The sequence below is a fragment of the Passer domesticus genome, chromosome 2 (genome assembly GCF_036417665.1).
Source record: "Passer domesticus isolate bPasDom1 chromosome 2, bPasDom1.hap1, whole genome shotgun sequence".
In the NCBI taxonomy this organism is placed as follows: domain Eukaryota; kingdom Metazoa; phylum Chordata; class Aves; order Passeriformes; family Passeridae; genus Passer; species Passer domesticus.
Window position 1 is genome coordinate 9,515,384 of NC_087475.1, and position 25,004 is coordinate 9,540,387.

General features: G+C 34.3%; 1 protein-coding gene across 7 annotated transcripts in view; it reads left to right on the top strand.

Annotated features, from left to right (window-relative positions):
- The window catches only part of CFAP47 (cilia and flagella associated protein 47), a 260,862-nt gene that overhangs the window by 121,515 nt on the left and 114,343 nt on the right, over positions 1–25,004 (top strand). For all 7 annotated transcript variants that reach the window (XR_010355419.1, XM_064407367.1, XM_064407368.1 and 4 more), the window contains exons 48-50: positions 303–476; positions 9,886–9,997; positions 18,787–18,924. Coding sequence is in view for 6 of the 7 variants with exons in the window: in XM_064407367.1 (XP_064263437.1) it covers positions 303–476; positions 9,886–9,997; positions 18,787–18,924 (424 nt within the window). In the remaining variant the exon portion in view is untranslated. The remainder of the gene's footprint in view (positions 1–302; positions 477–9,885; positions 9,998–18,786; positions 18,925–25,004) is intronic.

Consider the following 25,004-nt stretch of genomic DNA (forward strand, 5'->3'; position numbering starts at 1 on the left):
TCTTCTTGGAGATGTTTGTTTTACAAGGAGAAGCCAAGAAGTAGAAAACCGAGAAATATGAAAACTTTATGTTGTTGAATTTTATGGTTTAGAAAAATTTAAAATCAAAGGTTTTGTTTCTGTGGTTTGCTTCTCTGTTTAGCAATGTGTTTATTAAAGAACTAGGAAAGTCAATAGCCCTTTCATGTAAGCACTCTGAGTCACCTAGATTTGAGATAAATAAACTAGAGCAGTTGCTTTGGCAGCCAAAGGGGACTTGGACAATAATGAAACAACTTCTTTTTCTCCTTTCTGTGTCATAGGGAAGGCTTATTCTGAGAAATGTTACAGCTGGAACTCGGAACATCTTTAGTCTTAAGGGAATTGGGAAGAAACCTCTGCCTCAGGATTGCATTTTGATAGAGTGCGAAGTAGGAAAGATGGCTCATAAAGTCTTATGGGTGCACAATTATACCAAGAAGATGGTAAAATACAAGGTAATTTTTTGCAATAATGTGACAAATATTTTTCTGACAAGGACTGATACATTATGTATTACAGTAGCCACAATTGCTGTAATTTCAGATAGACTAATAAAATTCATGTATCCATGAGAAAATGTTTTATAGTTCATAGTATATGGATATGTTTATAGACAGGAAATCTGTGAGATTATGTATGATTTTACTTTATGCTTGATGGAAAAAAATATTTCTTTGTGTTTTAGTCTGGTTTCTGAGGGAACAACACTTCTACAATTGCTCTCTGTTCATTTGCTAATCTTTCCTTCTCCAACAATTTGAAACCTGTGGCCAAGTCCATCAGTTTTTAAATCAGAGAAGGGGCCTGAGAATTACTAGTATCCTAAAATCTTCATAAAATATTGAATACTACACAAAAAGGACAAAAATTATTATCCTCCTAAGGGAGGGATTGCAGCATGAGCCCACTATACATGAATATCTCATGGCCCAGTGGCCTGGCCCAGTTACTGTCTATTGCCCAGCTGTTGTTTCAGCAATGTTGGAGGAAGTTGGGAATGCTTTGTGTGTTTGTTGATAGAAGAGAAAATTCAAAAGTAATCGGTGAATTTGTTGGAAGGCAATGGGTCACTGAGGAGGTTAATAAAAACTCTTAAGAAATACAGTTTATTGATTTCTTTGCTCAAGAACATATTTTTACCATTAAATATAATAATTATTTTTCATACTTGCCATTAGCTATTTTTTATAACTCTATTTACACAAACACATTTTCCTATTTGAAACCACTGTTGTAATACTGAAATAGCATAATTTTTCTTCTATTTATCTTGTCTGCATGTTTAATTTGGAAGTGATAAAACTATTTCTGTAGCATTCCTCACCTTCTGCACCTAGGTATTGGATCCCATGCCCTATGCCAGCAGAGGCAGAAGATACATTAGGGTAATGAAGATTAAATTCTTCTTTTCCTCTCAGCTGCAGAGAATTTCCTGAGCAGGAACATCTTGGACCTTGCTCATGAAAATCCATATTTGTGACTCTTATCATGGCATTTAAATCTAGAGTAGGTAGCATCCAGATATTATGGCCATACAGTGTTTGCCAGCATGGCTCCATCTATCAAAGCAATGGCAAACAATTGCCATCATCTGTACATTATATATATATATATATATATATATATATATATATATATATATATATAGTTTTTCTTTCGTGGAAGGGTTGCAAATGGGACAATGTACATGCTAGAAGATAAAATGTGTCTAGCTGTGTAGTGTGGACTTGCAAAATGAGTGATTTTGCTCTCTGCCTTGGTACCTATAGGTCCAACTGCTGCTTTATTCAGATTGGAAGGTAATGGTAGTAAGTGATTTGACCATAAGATATAAAGAGAGATCATGTATATACCAGCAGCAGTGTTCTATTAGGTAATGATAATTCATGACAATGTGAAAATCCTTCATTGGATGTCTTCTTGCTAGTCTCCAGTTTTCCAGGTTTCCACTTTTACAGGTCAATCTACATTTAGTAAACTTTGTATATCACAGAAAGGTCCAGGTTCATATTCCTATTTTTCAACTCATTATCATCTCCAAAACAAAGTAAAAAATGAATTTTTTGGGCATCACCAGCTTTGACATTTTTATTTTCAACAGTCTAGGTTTTTACATGTGAATGCATTTGCATTTCAGATATATTTGTACTTTTATCTCTGGAAGAAGGGAATGTTTTTGGCAGCAGAGCTGTTTTTTCTGCTTTCCTATTTTGTGTGAACTCAATTTTTTTTTGGTGCCAATGTAAGTGAAAGGTACAGAAATAACAAACTTCAAAATGAATAAATTAAAATTATTCATTGTATGTCTTTTACAGAAATATTGCATTAAATGAATTTATGATAGTTGTAACTATTCCAGGGTGAGCTCTGTCTGACTGAGTTTTGATCTCCTTGAGGGTGTTCTCTGGGCCCTGAAATTTGGTTTTGTGATGTGGAGGGGTTTTGTGCTTTTTTCATCTCTGTGAAATACTGCTTGACAGTCCAACTGTGTGTGCTCTTTTAGCTCTGGGACCTTTGGGAGAGAAATAGTAAGGTCAGCTATTTCATGCATGTGTGCATATAATAAATTACTCAGTGTGAATAATGCATTTTCTCTATGCGAGGTTCTTACCCAGAAGCGGTTGCAGAACAGTTGTTGGAGCAAGGTGGGCTGGAATTGCTGGAAAAGGCAAGAATACAAAGCCTGCTGGAGTCATGAAGCTCCACAAAGCAAACAATATTAATCACTTCCAGCACTCTCCAGCAGATGTCATGTAGTGTCTTGTGCTATTGGAGTGAGCGAAGATCACTTGTTTGCTTTTATTTCCAAAACAGTCTGCCTGCAAATTAGGATTTAATCATTAACTCCAGAACGTGATCACAGGTATCTGTAGTTATTAGAGGAATTCAGAAAACCTCCTCTAAGAGGGAATTGTGACCCACAGCTTTGTTGGAAATGCCAAATAAACTTTATTTACTCAGATGTATATAGCACAAAGGGCAACAGGAAAAAGAAATTATTCTAATTTTGTTGCTGTTGTTTATTCTCTGCTGTCTGATTATCTGGGTAGTCTGTGGTGAAGCATAGCACTGTTTTTGTCTTTGTTTGTGTTTCCCCTGGGAGCAGTTGCTGGCAGCCCAACAACTCCTCCTCCTGTTTAATCCAGCATCTTTGACAGTTTTCTGTATTGTGCTGTAGCTACATTGGTGATTAGATAAAGGAAATGTTGTCAGTCTTGGCAGACAGAGCAAAGATAATACACAAAGTAATGGTTTTGGATTTTTTTTGGTTTTTTTTGGTTTTTTTTTGATGAGATGTTTTGTAATTTTGTTGGCTAATGAATATCTTCATTATTGGATTGGCTGCTTAATGTGCCCCATACACCCTGCATTGCTGGAGTATATCCACCATATGAAATAATTTCTCATAGATTAACTGGGATGCACATGATATTAAAAAAAAAACGCAAAAAAACCCCCCAAAAAACCCACAAGAATTTCATTTACTGAAGTAATAAAGCTCAACCTATATCAAGAATGGTATGAGATGTGCCAGTAGCTGACAAACATCATAATTTACAGGCACATCCATAAATAATTTACTGCACGATGAATACTTAGCAACAAGTAATTTAGTTGAACTAATACTTGGGTAATATTGCCTTGAAGGTGTAAATTTAGCTTCACTATTTCATTTTAATAACTGAATATATTAAAATATAAGCTTAACAAAAACCCTCATTTCATTAAAAAATAAGATTGCGTTATATATATACTACTCTGTTTCTCATATTTGCTGTATTTTTCTTATAGCCTAAGCCAAAATGAGGGTACTACTGCAAAAGTGACTATTTAAAATGAAATCTAAGTCTGGAACGAGGAAGAGAGAAATAATACTTGCCTTTACTGCAGAAAGACAGCCCTCTTCCATCTGAATAATTTTTTTCCCTTTTCAATCATATACAGAGGGTTTATGTCTGGGGCAGCAATAATTTTTATATATGTGGTTTGATTGTCTGTGCAACCATTAGTGTGGACCTAGAGCTGAGGAGGGAAGGAGTGCCTTTGCAATTCAGTGGAGGTCATGTGCATGGCTCCATCAGTCTACATTTATAACTTCTAAGCAAAACACTTTCAGTGCTCACAAAGCTTTCCATGATTAAAAAGACAATTTCCATAAATTCCCTTGAAAAATGGGAATGGTTTTATGAATTCTTTTCTACTTATTGATGTGTAAACCTTAGGGAACTGCTGCCACTGTGTTCTTCGTGTTTGCTTCTAGGGGATCTTACAACAAATAATCTTCCTTGTGATTAACTTACTCCTGCATATTAAAAAAAAAATTCACAACAGAATTCATAAAGAATTTTTGCATATATAACATTAGCCAGAGAGCACATCCTTCTCTGATAATGAATTAATAGAAAGTAAGTGACTGCAGTGTAAATGAATTTTCATGTCTGTAAAATTACATTCAATTCCTCTGACAAAAAGAGGAAGTGTAAAGCATTTTTATGAAAATCCAATCTCTTGGTCTCATGACAAAACTTTAAATGCAATTTTCTTGTTTACTTATATAAATCTTTGTCAACTGGATATACATAATTTTCTGATGTGTTGATGGCTTCTTCTAATGATACCTTTGATAGAAACGTTAGCTATAAAGGTGCCTAATTCTTTCAAGGCATGGTTTTGCAATAAAAATATAAAATTGTGCAACTGTTTTTCTCATTGCTGTTTAAAATAGATGTCATTAAAGTAAACTCTCCGAAGGAATCTCAAGACCCAGGTAAATTGCTTTTCAGGCATTAGGTTATACAAGCTATTAGTATTTTATAAAATTGTAGAATAAATACATAATGAAAAAATATTAAATCCCCTGTTTTTCAGTGTTTTTACATCTATTCTCTATATATCCATTTTGGGTTTTTACAATGTTGCCAAGACAATGTCATGAAGGTTAGGTATTTGTAAAAAATGGCTTATAGTATTAAAATGATGTACCATAAACCTTTAATGAGGGGCTTCGCTCTTGTTTGGTAATGTATTTGACAAATTCTGTGCAAGTGCAGTAACCTGATTGTTGAAGGTCAAGTTCATGTTCTTTAACAACAAGTGGATCTGTGTTTTCCATAATGCTTCAATTTTTATCTGTCCTTTCAATTTCAATTCCTTTGGCTTCCACTGTATCTACCAGTACTTCTGTAACAGGGTTATTTTCACTAAAGAAAAAGCAATCTTCTTAGCAATAATGAATGGTTCAAAGGCCTACAGAATTTAGGAATAACTGTATTTCTTACCAGCTGTTTTTTGATAACCTATTTTGAAATTTTTAGATCAATTAAGGGCATAGTAAGGTCTTAGGTCAAGTTTCTTTCTTGAAATGTGTTAGTGGTCTTGACACGTGGCTTGGTTTAAGATCAAATCTGGATTATGTAGCATTTTTCATTATGTAGAACTCCATATTACTGATCAACAGGCAGGAATTATTTGGGGAATATCCTCAGTACAATGCAAAGATGTTTTATTTCAATGTGGTAACATGCTGGTGGCAAAATAAAAATGATTGCAAGAATTAAATGAGTTCCTAGTGATTCAGGAATTTGGAAAGTGTGCACTGAAAGGTGGATGAGGGAAAGTAATGGGGGCTTGTTTTGGAAACATGCCATTCTTGAGAGTTTTGTAAAGAGTCTGGTTGTCAGATTGATCAGAGACTCTCACAGATCAGGTTCTGGCCTAGGGTCAAAGAGCATTATCTTTTTGCTAAGTAGAGCCTCTTAATATTGTTAAACAGACCTGAGAAACAATTTTCAAATGGAAACTTGAGTATGATACTGTCTAACTTTGTTATACTAAGAAACAATGGAGTTTAAGTATATATGATTATGTTCTTACATCCATTCACCACGTTGCCTTGAAGTTTTTGGAGTTATACTTATTTGGTTATTCAGCTGTGGAAAAATTTACTGTAATTTTGAAGTTTGGTTTTCCATTTCTGTTCATGTTAAATGGCCATATTACAGTTCTGCTGAATGAGTTTTCAAGCCAGTGGCTGATAAATTAGTTGCAGCATTTTATATGTGTACACCATTCATACTTTCTCGCTGTGTGTAAATAATGACTTGATATCTAAGAAAAAGGAGAATACTATAATTTAAAAACCAAATCCTTGGGTATGGATTGATTTGAGCAAATGTTGTGCAGGGTCACAATGATAACTTTAATGATAATTTACACTTTGTCTCCATTGAGTTATTCTGCAATTCTAGTTTCCAGAGTGATAGTGATGTAACATATTTTAAGAAACTATTTATTATTTACCCAATTATTTATTCCTGATAAATTTTGTGTGTTTCTCAGTGTGTATCTGCAGATCTACCTGTTTTTCTCAATATAAACCTGGTGTAAGTACAGATCTCTGCATCCCTACCCTTGGTGTGGGTTGTGGTTAATCTGCCTGTAATTGTTCATCATTCTCTGGTTGCACATCAGGACAGAAGCTGACAAACTGCCTCTCCCACTAACTGGAAGATGTAATTTCATATCTTGACTAATTTTGAATACCTTGTAAATAAGTATTATTTTTGTTGTTGATAAAAGCACCCCAATTTATGCCCTATTTTCTTCCTTCAAAAAATGTATTTGCCTAATAGTAGTGATCAATAGATTTTGTTAGGCATATTAAGGTACCTTCAGGAACACAGTGTTGTAGATTATTATAGGATATTAGGTTATTCAATACTACATCTATGACTAAAATTGTGTCCTGTTCTTACATCCTCATAAAAGCCTCATAAAAATACATTTTAATAAGAAATAGCTCTCTGATATTCAGAACAAAGTTAACTTAAGTGTATAAATTCTTTTGTTGCTTCACTCAAAGCTTTGCTCTAAACTTACATAATCTTTGCGGCTTCTTATTGTTGTAGAAATCTGCAATTTCTGGAATTTCCCCTATCTGTACTTTTAAATTCTCCATTTTTTTCACTTTCTGAGTATTCCTGGATGTATTGTTATTTTGTAATAGACCTGCAGTTAGCAGAGACATGTTATACAACATTATGCCATATTAGAATCCCAAATTCTAATTCCCAATATTCTCTGTGAACAAATGAGAATGATTCTCGGTATGAATTCTGATATTGGGATAAATTGCCTGTGTGCATGGGCAAGCATGGGCATGCACTTTTAGTATCCATTTGTCATCTGAGGTTGATCATTTAATTAGCCTCAGTAACAGAGCTGATAAATCACATGACCATTGGAGCAAGACAAAGTTCTATTTAAGAACACATGAGAGGTACCTGGTGAGTGATGTCTGTCACAACGATAAACCTCCTCAGGAGGCTGGAATAGGAGACTGTGCTGTTGTGACCACTGCTTGGAGATTGACTGAGGTGTGAGTAACTTAAATAACAGAGACAAATAGGGTTGGTAAATGAATGGGGGTGATTCCTTAATAAGATGGTAAGTATTTGTGTTATAGCTCTGGAATAATGAGCAGCTTGACAATACGAGTTTAATGACTGCAGCTGGAAAGGTGACAGCAGTCAGAGGTCAGCATCAGTTATGTACAAGTTTTAGTGAGCATCTGCTCCCAAAAGGTTTAATGTGATACAGGACAGAGAAGGGAGAATTTATTCATGTCTCTTGATATAAGATCTGGATTCAAGCACTGGAACAGTGGCCATGTGTATACTGACATAATTTCATTGCTTCTACTCAATATTTTCCTATTTGGTTATACAGTCCCTTCCTTAAGATTAAAAACTTAATTTTAAAATAATTACGCTTCTGTGAGTTCACTACTATGAAAACTTGTCAAAATTTATCTTGAACGACTGAAAAGCAAACTTCCAGTCCATCTCTACTCATCAGGAATCCAGAGGCATTTCATGTTTATTAGAGTCAACCATGTCAATAGTGTTCCTTTTACTTTGATATCTTTTGGTAGAAACTTGTTAGGTATGTCCAGTCTTTGATAGAACTGTATTACCCTACCCTTCTGCTTTTTATCTAATTTAAATTAATCACATTTATCCTACTTCTGTTTCTGTCTCCATGTTACTTTTTCCTTAAAGAGAAGTCTCATTTAAACTAATCTTATTTCTATCTCTAGTAATTTGCTGTCATTTCTATTATTCTAGCTGTATTTTTAGGTACTTATCCTTTACTCTTGTGTACATTCATTGTAAACTGAAAAAGTCCATAAATGTAGGAGTCTAATTTATTGTTTACATGTTAAGAAATTAATATCTTCCCCATCTTCAGAGTGTAACAGCCCTACCCTTCCTATGCTTTGCTCTTTGTTGACAACTTAAAGATTTTTTTTCCAGTTATTTTTCTCCAAGTGGCAATTAAACAAGTCTTTTCATCTGTCTCTTTTTTAGCCTTTTTTTTCCCTCTTGCCAAGTAGTCTCTTCTTATTCTTTCTGGATGCTGGACTTTCAATATCCAGTTTGAAATTTAGATTTGTTGGGGAAGAGGAAGTCTGTTGCTTTACAGGTTTTTTTAATCTGTTACTTGGAATAGAAATTCTGGATTTAGAAGAACCAGCACCAGAAAAAGGAATTACAGTAACATAAATACCACAGAGAAGGAATTAATTGTAGGCAATGATTGTCTGTATCAGAAAAAAAGATCATTTAAGAATATGCTTATTTTCTACAGAAAATAATAAAAAAATATATTTACTTAAAAAATGAATGTGTATCTAATGCTCTTAGTGGTGCCAAAGAGATCTTTCTGGAATGCAGGTATCCACTTGGATGCTTGACAGGCCAGCTCTGCCTTTTCCACTGATGTCTTTTCCTTGCTTACCTAAAAACAGAGGTCAGACAGAATTAAGAGAAGAAAAGCAGATATATTTAATGAAGGGCCTTCAGGTACATTAAGGGCAGATGAAGCCTCCCCAAGGGGCTACTCCAAAAATGGATGGTAATGAATGGTAATGAATTTTTCAGACAGATATAAATTTGGTCCATTTACGTATCAGGGGTTAACCCTACAATTACAGCTTCAGGTAATCAAGTAATAATCCCCCACTTTGTCCCCCTCCAATTCACTTTTGTTTATACTTTTCAGGGCCTGAGGCAGTAGGGTGTCCATGAATTTCAGGTGTAGAAGGATTGTTTTGTCTGATCAAAAGTGAAGACAGTTAACTAACACTCTAAATAGAGTCATATACTAATGTAGTACAGGATTTGAAAAATATAAAAGCTAAAATCCTAAGGCATCACCATGAGCAGCTGCTCAAAGAATTCCTCTGTAGCAGCTCTGTACAAGAGAGAAAGAAATGAGATGCAATTAAAAATACTCACCCTATATTCTCCCAATGGGCTTTACAGTTTGCAAAAAAGTTCTGCATATGAAAATTCTATTGGTTTCTCCATTGCCCTGAGAGTTACCATGCATGCCATGTGTATATGTCATTTACGAAATGTGACATATCGAAAAGCACAGTCTAATAGAATTTGAGGTCTAGCAAATGATGTTAAAATGACACTTCAGATTTTGCTTTGCTCTGTCTATTTAGATGGATCAGTACTGCTGTATCTCTTTGTTATATTTCTAACAAAAATATGTGTAAAATATTAAGGACCTAACTGTGCAAATCTCTGCATATGTAAGCAGTTCTGTGGTCTGAGAAATATACTTTCGATCATGTTGAGCAATGACTTGGAAATTTGTGCTTTCTATCATCTGCATATACCAGCATTTCTCTTACAGTGTGTATTCTTTCATTTGCATAAAATTTAGGACTTACTGATACCATATTTTCTACTCTACTCTCCAAAGCAGGTAGAATGGATATTGTCTCTGTGGTGTTCTTGCAATAGTCACTTGCCTTGGATGAGTTTTCCTCATGTGATTTGTCCTCCCCAGGTGTATTCCAATCTCTCAATGCTGAGTGGTGCCCCTTATGTGGTTGTCAACCCAGAGGACACTGTTGCTTACACTTTGAATATATCTCCCTGCAGACGAGGAGTCTTTCAAGGTACTATTTAGAACTCAAATATAATATAAAAATTCCCTATAAATTAGCAGGTTAAATTTCCTTACACCTAATGCTTGCATTTTTTATGCATAACCTTTCTTCTGGAAGTACGGTTATCATTACTTGTGATTCAGGTTTTTAAGCTGGCTCATATTTTTATTTTTAAAGGTATCTTACTGCTAAATGTGTGGTCAGGTTCTTCAAAAATGCCAGCGTATGAACAACTTTATGCATTTAATTGGTCTCATGAAAATTGACTAAATAGGAAGTAATGATTTTTGAATTATCAACAAGCTTGTGGGTCTAAATTTAATTTTTCCAAAACCCGTTGAATCCCTTTAGATATGTTAGCACTACTAGAACCAAAGATGCAAAGGCAGAGACCAGAATTTGATTTTTTCCCTTAATTAATGTTCAGTCTGTTGACCACAAGGCAAGAGTACATAAATAGAATTCAGTGAACTCGGTTCTTTCTTTGACATATGTGGAGGCTAGGGAGATCTATAATTAATTGTACATAATTTGCATCCATCCATGTTTATAATGGTATTCTTATGATACAATAGCAAAACTGCATATTTTTAACCAATGTCAGCATCCCATCATTAAGGTTTTTCCTCACTTTCTTTTTAAATAACAATTCAGATTTCATAATTTTTATAAGTTTGGTAATGGTTCTAAATTTCTGTGGTGCTCATTATTTAACTTATAATGTGAAAAGCATGGTTTTGAGAATGAAACTGTACAATCAGTCTTTGCCTTCGCTGTAGGGTAACTATTGTAGTAACTCTCAGCAGAGAAAAATACAAAGGTGTTTGGGAAGCAATTGTGGAAACACAGAAGACCATCCTAAAGGAACTGAGTAGCACTCAGGGAAAGATTTGAACTCCCAATAATGGTTAAATCTCTCAATAGAAAATGCTTATTGTGTGTAGTTTCAAATTTGTGGGTTCCTAACTCCAAGCACTTGATTCTGCTACATTTTTGGACAAGTGAGATTAATGACAGCTGTTTTCTTAGCATTAAAAAGCTATTAAATTTTGTCCCTGAGGATATCAAACTACTTTGCTCCTTTGGCCACTTTGTTTTTAGTACCTGTAAAATGTAACTAATAATGCCATCTCAATTCACAAGTGAATTGTGCAAAGAAATTAATACCTGTAACAAGGCTTGGCCTCATGCCATAGGAAGATTTCAGTGGCCTGATCTCCAGGCCTGGAAAAAAATCTCACTGTATGAATAGGAATCAGATTTTAATGAAATTGTAACCGTCAAAAAACATGCACCAGGAAATATTGAGGATGTACTATATTTTAACATGTCTTTTTTTTAAGCATTGAAGATTTAGGAATAGTCTCTTCTTCTGCCTCAGAAAATTCCCAGTTCTTTTATATATAATGAAAGTTTCAGTAGAAGAGGCTCCAAGGGATCTATCAGAGAGCAAATTAATACCAGGTGATAAAAGCCATACCTTCAAAGGGACATAGATAGCATGTTCAGATCTACATCTCCAATGTTCTCTCCTTCCCTTGACTTCTATCACAATGGTTTCCATTATGTTTTGAAGTATTATATGTTCACTGAGTGAAAAAAGAGAGAACAGTCAGTTTCTCTAACCCAACAAAAATTTAGTGGTACAAATGCTGGGAAGCCACATCTGCCCTTCTTATCAGAAAAGTTCATTTATTTTACACTTTAAAATAACTTGATAGAAGGGTAAAGTTATCCTTTGAAAAGGACAGGGCCCAGTTATCTGCAATCCACCCCCTGGCTCAGGGCTTGCTTTAATCACTACCTCGGGAAATCATGCTCATTCTTCCCCTGGAACAGAGACAGGTTTGGCTCTCTCACAAAAATCTGTGCACACTCTCTAATCATTCAGCTGCTGAGCAGGGAGAGGGGTGGAGGGAAGGGAGGCCACTATCACAGGTGTGAAAAGCAGCAGCTGATTTTGCTGTTTGATGTTAGGTTTGATGTAAACCTGACTACCAAGTGTCCTATCTAAGGTAACATGTTAGGAAGTGCTTTCTTTGTGGCTTCAAGGAGAATGCAAGTCTGTCTGCATCAGACTGTGCAAGGCTGGCAAGTCATATTTGTTCTCCAGAGTAGAATTTCCAGGCCCCGAGAAATTTCAGTGTCAAAGAGATATATATATATATATATATATATATATATATATATATAAATGCATTTTAGGCTTTCAGGATATTTCAACAGCCAGCCTGAATCTTGAGAGTCACAGATTAGAAGTAGGTGATTCAAGTGAGAATTAGGCAATACTCAGGAATTTTAAGTTAATCTAGGTTAAAGATACTGTAGGAAAAGTATAATTTAAACACTTCCTGTGCCTCCTCCCACCCCCCAAAAAAAATATTTATTCCATCTTGGGAATTTGTTTAGAAGGAAGAAAATAATCCATGGGATGAACAGTTTGAATGAAAAAATAAAAAGCAATGCTCCAAAGCTGTCTGCTGAGGGAGTAAATTTTATCCTGCAAGGAAAAAAGGACAACTATTTTGATACCTAGCTGAGGACTCTGTCCTAGTGCTGATGAATAATTTCAAGTCTAGAACTTTCTAACTTGTGAGTGCAAAACTTTGTAGCCTTGGTGTTCTAATACTGTTTTTTTCATATTAAAATAAATTTTAATGAAAGAACTTTTACCATATAAGTTGTACTGAGCAAATGGTTTGCATTTTTCATTTACTTTCAAAGTCCTTTTATTTCCAAAATTATATAGCTGCAAAATTATGCTGCTTTTGCTTTCTGTCTTGCTGTTTTATAGTTGCTAAGCTAAAAATGGGTCCAGTTATTTTCTAAAGCCCATTTGGAAGCATTCCAATAGAGTGCTAATATTACATGCTTCAGCTAGTTTGTAGGTCCATGACAGCTTTAACACAGAAATAATAGCAAATAAACACCTCAAACAAGATTCTATCACTACATAAAATTCTTCAGTTTTCTGAGTAATTGAGCAATTTTCTTTGGGTTTGATAAAGCATCTTCTACAGATTGCTTTATATTTTATCAAACTTTTATTTCTCCTTTCCACAGAATAGACCAGAATTTTTCCAGATACATCAAAACTCATAATACTTGAATATGTCTTGTGCCAAAAACGCACAAACCTTTCATAGTCAGTGCCCTTTTATTAATACAACCCCCTGGCATTTGGAAAGGGGCTTTCTAACTTTATGTCTCACCTTTCATTAATTTTTTAACTGAATCTATGTTTAGTAGGCAGTGGTTTTCCATGCTTCTTAGAAACTTGGGGAAAAACAGGCAGCATGTTCCAGGCCTTTAAATAACATTAATTATTTTTAATAATTAATATTATTTAATATTATTCCCAGGCCTGTCAGTTGCAGCCTGTCAGATGTAGGACAGTTTTGAGGTGGTGAAGACCATGCCAATACATTCTGGCCTGTAAATGAGTTGGTTGAACTTGTTTGTCATTATTATCTATTTGACACTGGCATTAAGGAAAAAAAAAAGTCAATTTCTTTACTGGAATTCTGCAAATTGATCTACTGATCACTATAATTTCATGGGAATCATAAGTACCCATGAGGGAGAAATATGATCTTTGTAGGTTCTTGTAGCCTAAGCTGTATTTACAGCACCTGCCTGTTTGCCTTGAGCCCTTCCTCTTCACCCACATCACGCTGACAAATTGAGTCTGATTCAGTGGTGGCAAAGACAAAGCTTGAAGGCTCTTCTGGTTGCTTGATTATTGTGAATGGCTCTGCTGGATCACCAGAGTGCACGGGAGGAGCTGCTGGCATGGCCCAGCAAGATGATCCTGGCACACACCATCCATGAATCCATGAATCCATGAATCCATCCATCCATCCATCCATCCATCCATCCATCCATCCATGAATCCATCCATGAATCCATGAATCCATCCATGAATCCATGAATCCATCCATCCATCCATCCATCCATCCATCCATCCATCCATCCATCCATCCATCCATCCATCCATCCATCCATCCATCCATCCATCATCCATCTGGAGCTACAGGCTGCTGTGCCTTCCTTATTGTGGTTCCATTGTCACATTAAGAAGAGGCAGTGAGCATTATAAACAAAACAATTCACCTCTCTATTAAATGCTACAAAGCCAGATATGATTGATAGTTGATAGCAGCATTTGCCACTTGCTAATTTCTCCTTAGTATGAGTCTTATAATAAAGCTCATTCTCTTTTTTTTGTTTTGTTGTTGTAGGGAGCAATTAATTTAATCCTAGTACACCCACAAGTAATAGAAACTTGCAGAAACTCCTAGGATTTACATGCCTCATCATAGAAATTTTCCTAGGAAAAATAGAGATTATAAAGTTTTGTTCTAACCTACAGTACATATCCTTTTTTGTTTTGTCAATAGAAAAACTACAAAAAGAAAAAAATTGGCCAAATAGCTACATAAATTACATTCATCTTGTTAATTTATCTTATCTCTTCTGTGAAACTTTTCTGTGGCAGCAACTGTACATAAATTTCATTGTCCAGAAAAGAACCAGGAAAAGCGAAAAAAAACCCCTCCTCCTACTCCCAAGAACTTATTAAGTTCATGTTGGTATATTTAAACCACAAGCCAAATGTTTCTATATCTTTTCAGATTTGTGTGATGAATTCTGTGGCCTAGATATAAAAACCCCATATAGCCTTCTGGGGTTTTTTTCCAGTTAAAATATTGTGGACTTTTATCATCTCTCTGCAGCAGAAAGTAATCATGCACACTATGTATCTTTCAAATATTCCATTTAAATTATACAGAGGAAAGCATTGAGCACTTCTTGCTTTCATAATTGTATTCATGCATACAGGGGGTGTGTAGTATATAGTCAATGAGTCGGTCTAACATGGGGTGTTGTAATTACAATTTTATTGAGAAATAAAACAGCCTGCCTCCTTTTAAAGGGATGCATCTTCTCTGAAGCTATAGAAAACAAGGCTTTGGTGTTAATATTTGGACTGTAGTTGTATAAAATGTTTCAACACTGGCTAGTAAAGCTAGAAGATGTGTAATGATGTTTTGACCAAAAGAGCTTCTAAATGAATATGTGTCAGCAAAAAGGTAATTTATGTAAATTAATGTAAATTTTAATTATCAGTTTTCAGTAGAATTCTAGAAATCCTTGTATTATTGCTTTTACAAGTTTAGGATCATACATGCAAGTTTAGTATCTTACATATATACAAAAGGACAGCTAAGGAGCCTTGTTTTCTAAAATAGATGATGATGGCATAGTTCTGTGGCCAGTTGAATCAGTGGGAATTGTATCTCTAGAATGTAGGTGAAATCTGGTTTGTCTTGAATGTATGCTTTAAAAATTGTCAGCCATGATATTATGGCAAGTTGTGTAATGTGTGACAGAGAAGTCAGAACTGAGAAACTGGATACAAAAAAAACCAAAAACCCAAACACTGAGGACTGTTGTGCACAAAGAGATTATCATTTATCAGTTGTGTTGTAGCACCAATAATGAAAAGTGAAATGCACTGATTAAGTAAAAGTTCTGTAAGATGGCTGTGCATGCACAGCCAGAAGACCAGAACTTTCTGTGTCAAAGCTCTTTAAAAGCATAGAAACCAAGCTCGGCAGAACCATATGAAAAATGTAAAATTGCTTTTTGTATTTGTTATTTGAAATCTGTCATTTTGATGCAGCATTTCTGCACATTTCCAATGTATTATTTATGACTTCATAGAGCACAAAGTACTTTATATTACTCTTCATTGTATAAAATTCTTTTTCCCATCCTGCAAAATGTCTCTTGACAGGAATATTTTTATAGCCCATAATTTGAATAAATTAATACATTTATGTATCATCTGCTATCTTAGGATCCAATAAGGGTCAGTGGGTTGCACCATTTACTCCCAAACCAGGAGAACATTTTAATTAGGAATACTTCCTAGGAAAATATTCTGCCTTAATTTATAGACTCAAGTCATGCAGATCATACTGTGTACTGTCCTCACTGATAAGAATTCTGCATTTTAGATTTGACATGAAATTAATACACTTTTTTTTTTGTTATTTGCAATTCTTGCCAGCAATTATTTTCTTTTATTTTCCCCTAATAAAAAATGCAAATAGCTTTGAGCCAGTAGTAGATACTTTGATGCCCATGAAAATTACAAAAAACAATTTATGAATATTTTAAGATTAAGAAGATAAACAGAGTTACAAAATGTATACCATCTGTAGTAAAACTCATTAGTTTTTCTAGAAATACTTTGACATATTAATTGAGAGCATTGTAGAGATCTGTATTCACCACATCAAGTCATTCACCTTTATCAATCAAGATTATAACCTCATTGTTATTAACTCTGTTTGAGCTCTGGTTTTCATAAAGGAGGAAAATGGAGTGTCAGCACTTATCCTGAAATTCTTCACTCATTTTTGATCATGCAATTGGTGGATTATCAGCACAGTGGTTTAGCAATTCAAGTAGTTTTCAGTTATCATAGTTCCTCTCATAGCTCTTGAAATATTCTTGAGCATTAGTAATTTATTCTTTTGGAAATTTCAAGCATTCCAATATTTGCTGCAAATAAAAACTAATTATTCAAGTGCTTCAGCAAATTATTTTGATGCTTTTGAGGCCACATTTTGTGCAGAGAACAAAAGCCACTCTTTGTTTTACCATCTCATTACTTAAATTGCTCCTGTGATTGCTCCTGTTCTGTCCCTCTTTCTCCATGCTCACATATGGATAATTCATGATTCTGAAATACAGAAAATTGGTAAAGAAAATCCTCCCTGGTCACTGGAAGGATGAACTACAAGTTAAAAATTACTAAAATTTTAAAATTAAGTGTAACAAAATATTCTTTACTTTAAGAATTTGGTAGAATTTATAAATGTATTGATTAGCATTTAGCCAAGACCTCAATCAACTTCAAAACTATAATTTTGCATATTTTTCCTCATTTTGTTCCACTTGTTGACAACTTTTAAGCATATTGATGGCAAGGATTGGCATTTAAAATTAATGAATTCTCTCTTTCACTTTGCTTCTTTCTAATGTGTGATTCAATAAACCAAAATAATACTAGGATTTTATACTGAGACATAAAATCAGATTATTTAGTCAGAATTCTATGATAATTAGTCATTAATTAGTCATTTATCCTATGATCCATTACCTATTAGTGCCATTCCATGTGTTCTATTGCATCAAGATTTATATACCTTGAGCATTTTCTTCAGTCTCCATTATCCTTTCCATAACGGTTTTATTTTTTATTTTTCTCACACATCTATCTTATCTTTAAGATTAAAAAAAAAAAAATTCCTGAAATTGCAGTCACTTCTTTGCCTATCTGCACACAAGTTCTGACTTACTGGAGTAATTTTAGTAGCTTTTAGAACATTTTCATTTGAAATTCTTTAGGTTTGTTTTTAATTAGTTTAGTTTCATTTTTTTGTATTAGAGTTCTCGTAAAGAAAGGAAATTTAGGATTCTATTTTTTTTTAAGTTTGAAGTTATATATTATATTTTTCCTCTGGATTGAAACCTATTTCCATTTTTTGATTTTATTTTTATTTTCAGTGTTTTATACCTGTGCTTCTCAGTTGCTGTCTCTCAAAGAAAACAAGATTCTTCCTTATCATCATTTAATGTAATCCTTCTTAGTAGGAATAGTTTGTCAGTGTTTGTGATGTCACACCTCTACCCCACTCAAAGCTGCAAAAACAAATGGTACCATTAGATGTAGGTATTTTCAATCCAATTTTTTCTGGGACTCTCATAAGAATTCCCCATTTCAAATTTTAAAAGTTCCATTAAAATTTATAAAAAATACCATAAAATAATAGTTTTCCCAAGTCCTTGGTAAGACACAATGAACAAATTCCCTTTTGAAGATGTTTCACATAAATTCTAATAATCACAATGAGAACATTTCTTACTATATAATAGCACAAAATACATCACCTCCTCAGATCTTATATGAAGAAAGAATTAAACCTGCAAAATATATTTATATTGGCTTAGAAATTCTCCAAAATATTTTTGAACATTGAAGGAAAATAATTTAGATGCATGTAGAATGTTTTTTGGTATTTCCAAAAGTTTATGTAGATTTGAAATTTTTAGACAGAGGCACAAAATGGAAGAAATCAAACCTGCTAATTTAAAGCCAGTATATAAAATCTTTCAGAATAACATTAATATTATTTAAAGGCACCCTGTACATACTAGATTTTATGCTATTAAATAGAGATCTGGCAATTGATAAATTCAGAGTTTTTAGTCTCTGTATTTTATCTTCTTGTCACATTTGATTACAATTTAACATACAGTACAAAAATGTGTCACAGGAATATTTTAATTATTACAGTTATTCTCTTATATCACTAGAATGAGACACTGTGATTTAAAAAGAAATAACAGAAACAATCAAGATTGTGCACAGAAAATTGAGCTGGGAAAAAGATACAATTAGTGATCACCAGATTTTGTAGCTTTTATGAAGTCCTTGTTTGTATTGTGTTTCCTACTACTGATCTTTTTCAGGTGCTCATTATGGATCTCTTCACAAAAGTAGAAGAGTTCTTTGGGGACAAAAAATGGTTAATTTCCTTGCAATCACTCAAGAGATACTTTTTAATATCATAAATTATAATTGGATGGCTGACACCTGGAATGGAAGCTTTACTTCATTTTGCATTCATTTTGAACTGGGGAAATACTTGTGCATGTCTGGCAGTCTGTTTTTGTGAAGCTAATTCCTGGGTAATACAGCACCTGGTATCTATTTGTTTTAGGTGTAATTTCATTTGTTGGTGAAGATGAAGACCAGGAGCGGCCTCAAGACAGCAGCTCACCACAGTTGACAGATGGCAAACAGGCCCTTCAGAAACTGCCAGCGAGGGCTTCACCAGCTTGTGATGCAGCTGACATTGGTATGGTTCTTATTATGGGTGCATTCGTTGTCAATTTTCATAAAATTACATCATAATGTGTTTTGAAATTAAATGAATATTTAGTATGCACAGCCTACAAAAGGTGTATGAAATCATCCCTTTGTGCTTTCTGAAACATTTAAATGAATTGTTAAACTGAGTTTTTTCTTTTCCTCTTTTCCCCCCTCTTTTTACAACGTCAGTGACTGTTGCTTGTTGTTGGAGAGGGACGGAGTGTTTTTAATGGTTTCTCTGTAACCCTCCAATAATACTGTTAGTGCTGATGTCGAAGCAGGCCTTTTCTGAAATTCATATTGCTCCACTTCTTTCCACTGTGGAAAAAACTTTCTTATAACAGTCAGACATAGATACTCCTTTACATTAAGGTACAATAAAGTCAAAAAGAGAAGATTCCAGAATACCTACTTACTTTCATATTGTCACCACCTGCTTTATTCTAAGCAGTATCTGCATTACTTTTGAGATTTCAAGTGTTCCAGAAGAACACTTTTGTGGTTATACCAAATAGACAAAGCGAGGTTTTTTGTTTGTTTTAGATTAATTTCTCCACTTTCCTGTTTATATTTTGCAAGTATAAGAACCATGTTCTTTATGCTTTTAATATCTAATTTTATATATATTTAAATTATCAAGCATTTTTTAATTTATTAAAGGATATTTATTGCAAAGAAATCTATCAAGGAAAGTTTTAAACTAAAAATGTTAGTTTAGTCAATATTGAGTTTTTAGGAAATTGAGAAGAGCTTGCAGATTGGAGATCTCTTTGTCTTTATAACTGTATTTTCTAGATAAATTAAAACTAGAATTTATCAAGCTCTAAAAAGAATTATAAGCCAATTTTATCTATAAATTAGAAATAATTTGAGTCAAGTCAATGTGAATATCAGAAAGTCTGTTCTTTTACACTCTATTAATAATCTGTACAGCAACATGGCAGTTGGCTGGCATTAAAACTCATGCAACACCTTGTAAGAACTTTACAGAAGAAGGACTTTAAGAAGGATTAAATTAAGATGATATATGCAGATAACATAGTAGAGACAAGAATTATAAATTTTCCATATATTAAGTGGAATTAATTATAAAACAATATAAAGGGTGATGCCAGGTAAACGAGAGATAATCTTCAAATCTCTACTCTCTTCCTGAGAATATTAATGAATTTAGGTAAGCTTCAATTGCCCAAATGAAACTTTTTTTTCTTATGAGATATTTGCAAATTATTTAGGAATTATCAGTCCAAAACTAGTAAGGATCTGAAAGTAACTGAACATAGAACTTAAGTAAGAAAATAGTTAGGAGAGTGGATGTCTCAGTATTGTCCCTGTCACTGACATGAATGGAGGGTGTTGTTCTTAGGTAGAAAATCCAGTGTAACTTCATGGTTTGCTATTATCATTATTGTAATACTTTTGCTTCATGTGATTCACTAATGACAATGTGAGACTGATTGGTCTATTTATGCATTTAAATTTTCAAACATGTTTGACACATTAAAAGACAATAAATAATGTAATAAAATATCAGTCTAATAACTTGCTGAGCGGAGCCAGGTGATCAGTCCTGAATCAGCTCCTTCTTTTGCTGCCACTAATTTCCATGGAAATAGAATCCCACTGGTCATTGGAGCAGTCTGCACACCTTATTCCTACACGGCTGCCTCAGTTTATTAACCTTCTCTTTCAGTTGCATTTTTTGCTATTTTTGTGCAACTCTAGTGTTTTATCTTTGTCTTATTGTGACCTACATGTTTCTAGTGAACTGTACTGACTCAAGCTGCAGGACTGCTGGCAATGCTTAGGGCATCATTGGGATTATCCCCCTCACCTCTTCAGCATCCCTCACACTCTCTCCAGCAGCAGGACTCAGCACAGACCTGGCACTTCAGCCACAGCTTTCAGTGCTCCTGCCAGCAGTGATGTCTCTCAGTGTTTTTTTGGGGAATTTTTCATGGGCTGTTGTCTTACGCTGGCTGCCCTAAGCATTGCCTTTGTCCAAAGATTGTACTTTCCATTTTGTTTGTCTTATGGAATGTATTTAGGCTTTTATGTCATTGACAAGTTTTTTAATTTCCTTGTACTTGAAAGGCTAAACATCAGAAAGATACACTACTTGTGAATAGGTCATGATGAAAAGCGCAGTCAGAGGGGCCAGGTCAGACATTCATTTTGGCAAAGCTTGGTTTAATTGTCTTCTTAAAGCTAATTTATGCTTCAACCAGGTTTCCAATGGCAGGCTATGTTTTCTAGCCTAAGTTGTCATTGTAATTCTTATGAGATGTCTCTGAGTTCAGGGTCTTTCCTGCTGAGTTTAAAAACTTCTTCCAAGTGATTCTTTGAGAATCTGATGCCTTTGGAAGGTAATGGTACTTGCACATGTGGTTCTTCTGGACTTCCAGGCTTGAAATCAATCCCTGAGGAATGAACATCTGTGGGAGCACTATGGGGTATTCATAAAAGGAAGATGTGTTTCTATACGGATAATGTCTTTGTTCTAGCAACTGTTGAAGTGATTAAGATGTAAACAATACTCAGGATGGCAAAAATGTATAAAAGTTAGCATTTGTTCATTATAATTTTTTAAAAAGATCATAAGCCCTGAGGATGCAATGGTAAATGATAGGATTTATTCAGTATTAATGCAGTAAGATGTTTCACGACCTTCAATATATTAAAATATAATTGATACATCTCACGTGCATAATTATTTCTGGGATTAATGTCTTTTTAAGAGGACTGTTCTATAAAATCAATTTGAGTTACCAGCCCATAAATTTTGATTGGGTAGTTAAGCTATTTTTCAGTCCAATCTACATTCTGTGTGCTCCAGCTTCAGATTAAAGTCTCCCTCTTCAAGGAAGAAATAAAGACCTATGCAGAGAAAATAATCCCCATGTAAATTGCATGCATATTTGCAAATTTAAAATACCAACCACAGCTTGGTTTGTTTGTGGGTTTTTTGTTAGTTTTGGGGGTTTTTTTCTTTTGTTTTTTGTTTGTTTGTTTTTCTATGATTTTTTAATAGCACTTTCACATTTGCAGCTATACTTATGCCAAGGCATACAAGCTTTGGGAAATGGTATAGCATATGTAGAACATTAAGTATTAGACTGTTTTATGCCTTCTCCTTTTGTCAAAAAGATTGTTCAATTACTGCTGGCTTTCTCAGTAGGTGCCCTTCTGCAGCACTGCAGTCTGCTGGATGTTATGAATTTTCCTGTGCCCTTTTGAGACTCAGAACAGCTTGAGCCTCCCAGTAAACTAACATGTTGTTTTGAAACAATTCAGATATAGCAATGCTTAAAGGACCTATAGCCCACATGGAATTTTGTGGGGCATAGTACTGTGTGCAATTAAAAATCTGTGCAAACAATGCATGGTAGCCCATTTAAAATTAATAGCAAGAGCAATCTGTAATTGCTCACAGAGTAAAGCTGCTGATGAACTTCAGGTTGCATCACCCTTCCTGCAGGAGGTGTTGTGATATTATTGTGCTGAGAAGGCAGGTAATGTTGCATCTGCACTAACCACAAATTAGTCACTCCTCTTGTAAACCTGCACATCTGCATATTTTTGATATCATAGCATGTAGGATTGCATTTGCATATAAAGAGATTAAATTTTATTACCCAGTTTAAATGTCTGTGATGTGCATTATGCTTGTTTTGAAAGTCTGCATAGGCTGTAAACTGTATTACTGAGAAATACATCATTCTCTTATGTCTGGAAGACCTCAAATGTGTATGTATGGAATTTTTCAATTAATAGCAAATTTATTAAAAAAATATTCTGAAAACCAAAATCCCTAGCAGAAATAATGAGTGGGGCTCAATGACAGGTCCAGGTATAAGCCCTTACTAGTTGTCTGTGACAGAAAACATTCAGAATGATATAAAAAATAACATTTTTTGAAACTTACGAGGAAATGAGCAACAGAGCAGCAGTCTCCCTGCAGCCAGTGCCCTTGTTATGCTGGAGTGTTTGACATGCTCTTTCTAGGTCATCATTTTGCTTTTCCTACCTTGTCATGCTTACAAACAATTATTATTTTACCCTTTAGCAAGTAATGAATTATAAACACACAGAGAGTACATAATGGTAATGAAAAAGAGCACTAATATTTACCAGTTCCTCACAGTCCTGTAAGCATGTCTGGGGCTGGAGATAATGAGGTGAGGAGAGGAGAGAGGGAAGGTCCCCATCAGTCTCCTCTATCATCCTGTTTCAGTTGCTGTGACCTGTGCAAGTGTTCACTGAGCCAGAAAACAGGAAAAAGTCAAACTTTATGGCCTAATAGATGGTGCAGTTCATAGGAAGTGGAGTTCAAATCAAATATGGGATTTTTAAAAAAGTCTTACTGCGTGGAGCTCTTTCTAGCTTAATAATGACTTGAATCTTTTACATTAATCTAAATATTATGAAACATTCAAATTAATCTTTCACCAAAAAAATATGAAGCTCTCCCCAAGATATTTGACATTCAAATTACTGCAACATCAACAATATTGTCTAAGGGTGAGAACAAGCTTCCTTCAAGGTTTATGTTCAGTCCCTCAAGCAGAGGAAATAATTGAATAAACATTCTCATAGCCTATTTAGAAAATCCAACAGTTAAGCTAATTTATAAACAGATTTACAAATCCAGAGCAAAGTTTATATGTATATTTATAATAATATACCTATTTATTTCTTTCAAGTTTCTGAAAACTATGCAATTCAGAAATATCAATTAAAACATTGGATTGAGTCCAAATTACGTTTTTAGGATGACAGGGAGTATAATTTCCAACAGGAGAAGAAAATAAAGCACATTTCTCCTTTGAATCTAATTTCTTCTTCTTCTTCCTGTTGATGTTAATAGTATTAGAAGTAGTGCTAGACCTTGGTAACTAGACAAGATTGCACCATGTACTACTGACACGGTCTGCCTCTGAAGATAAAAATAGGTTATTCTTGAAGACTATTTGTGATTAGGCCATTATAGCTGTTAAAGTAGTTTTTTTTGTTAGTAAAGTCTCAGTTCATCTCAATGTTTTCTCATGAATGAGTTTTGTGCCTATCTTAGGTCCTCTTGTCCCCTCTGTAGCCTTCTGCTGGAATTTGTGAGGACTTTTATTTCTGTAGCAGCTGCAAAATAAATTTCCCACTCAGAATTCTGCCTTTTAATTTATCCAAGACACTGGGCATTTTTGCATTCTCACACATTCAGTTATGGGGTAGGTTTGCTGAACTATCTAGCAAAGGACCACTCCTATTTTTACAGAGCAGGCAATAGACATTTCTTGTCCATTGCAGTGCTTTATTTGTTATGGTCTGTATTGTCTCTCTCAAAATATTTATTTTGTTTTCTCTGTGGGTAGAATCCTAATAGCTCTTGGCACAACTATGAAATTTTAAGTATTAGGGAACTACTGTTTCCCACTGTGGCAAAAGATAGATGATATTTTATACACTGTCATCAGAGAGTGAGTGCATACGTATGAAAGAAGATTTTGAAATTTAGAATTAATTGTAAAACTGTGATTCGTACTTCTGGTAATATATTAAAGTAAATTTGTGTTATTTAGGAAGAATGTATCTTCTTTAATAATGTGATATATACATTAATTGTTATTGAATATTAGAAAGAATTGCAGTACTGCTTTCACTAACTTCTCTGGATTTATTGGTTATCTACACCTTATTTGCCCAGCAATATATTGAGAAATTAGTAAGAACAACCTTATAAAGTTCATCTACTGTAAATATGGCAGACAATATCCATTAAATTAATGAAGGGTTGATTTTATTAGCATGGAATTACATAAGCATAAAGATCTTCTGCTTGAAAATTAATGGAATTTTACTTCATATTTTCCTTTTATTATTGAAGACATAAATTGCTCACACAACTCCACAATATGTTTTCTGAAACCTAATGAAAATCTGCCCACTTCATCATTGTGCTCAGGATGCTATTTCATATAAGTGATTTTGTATTTTATGGATGTATAGAGAAATAAATGCCATTTTCCTAAAATGACCTGGATACTCACCAGAAATCTTTAATACCTCTTTCAG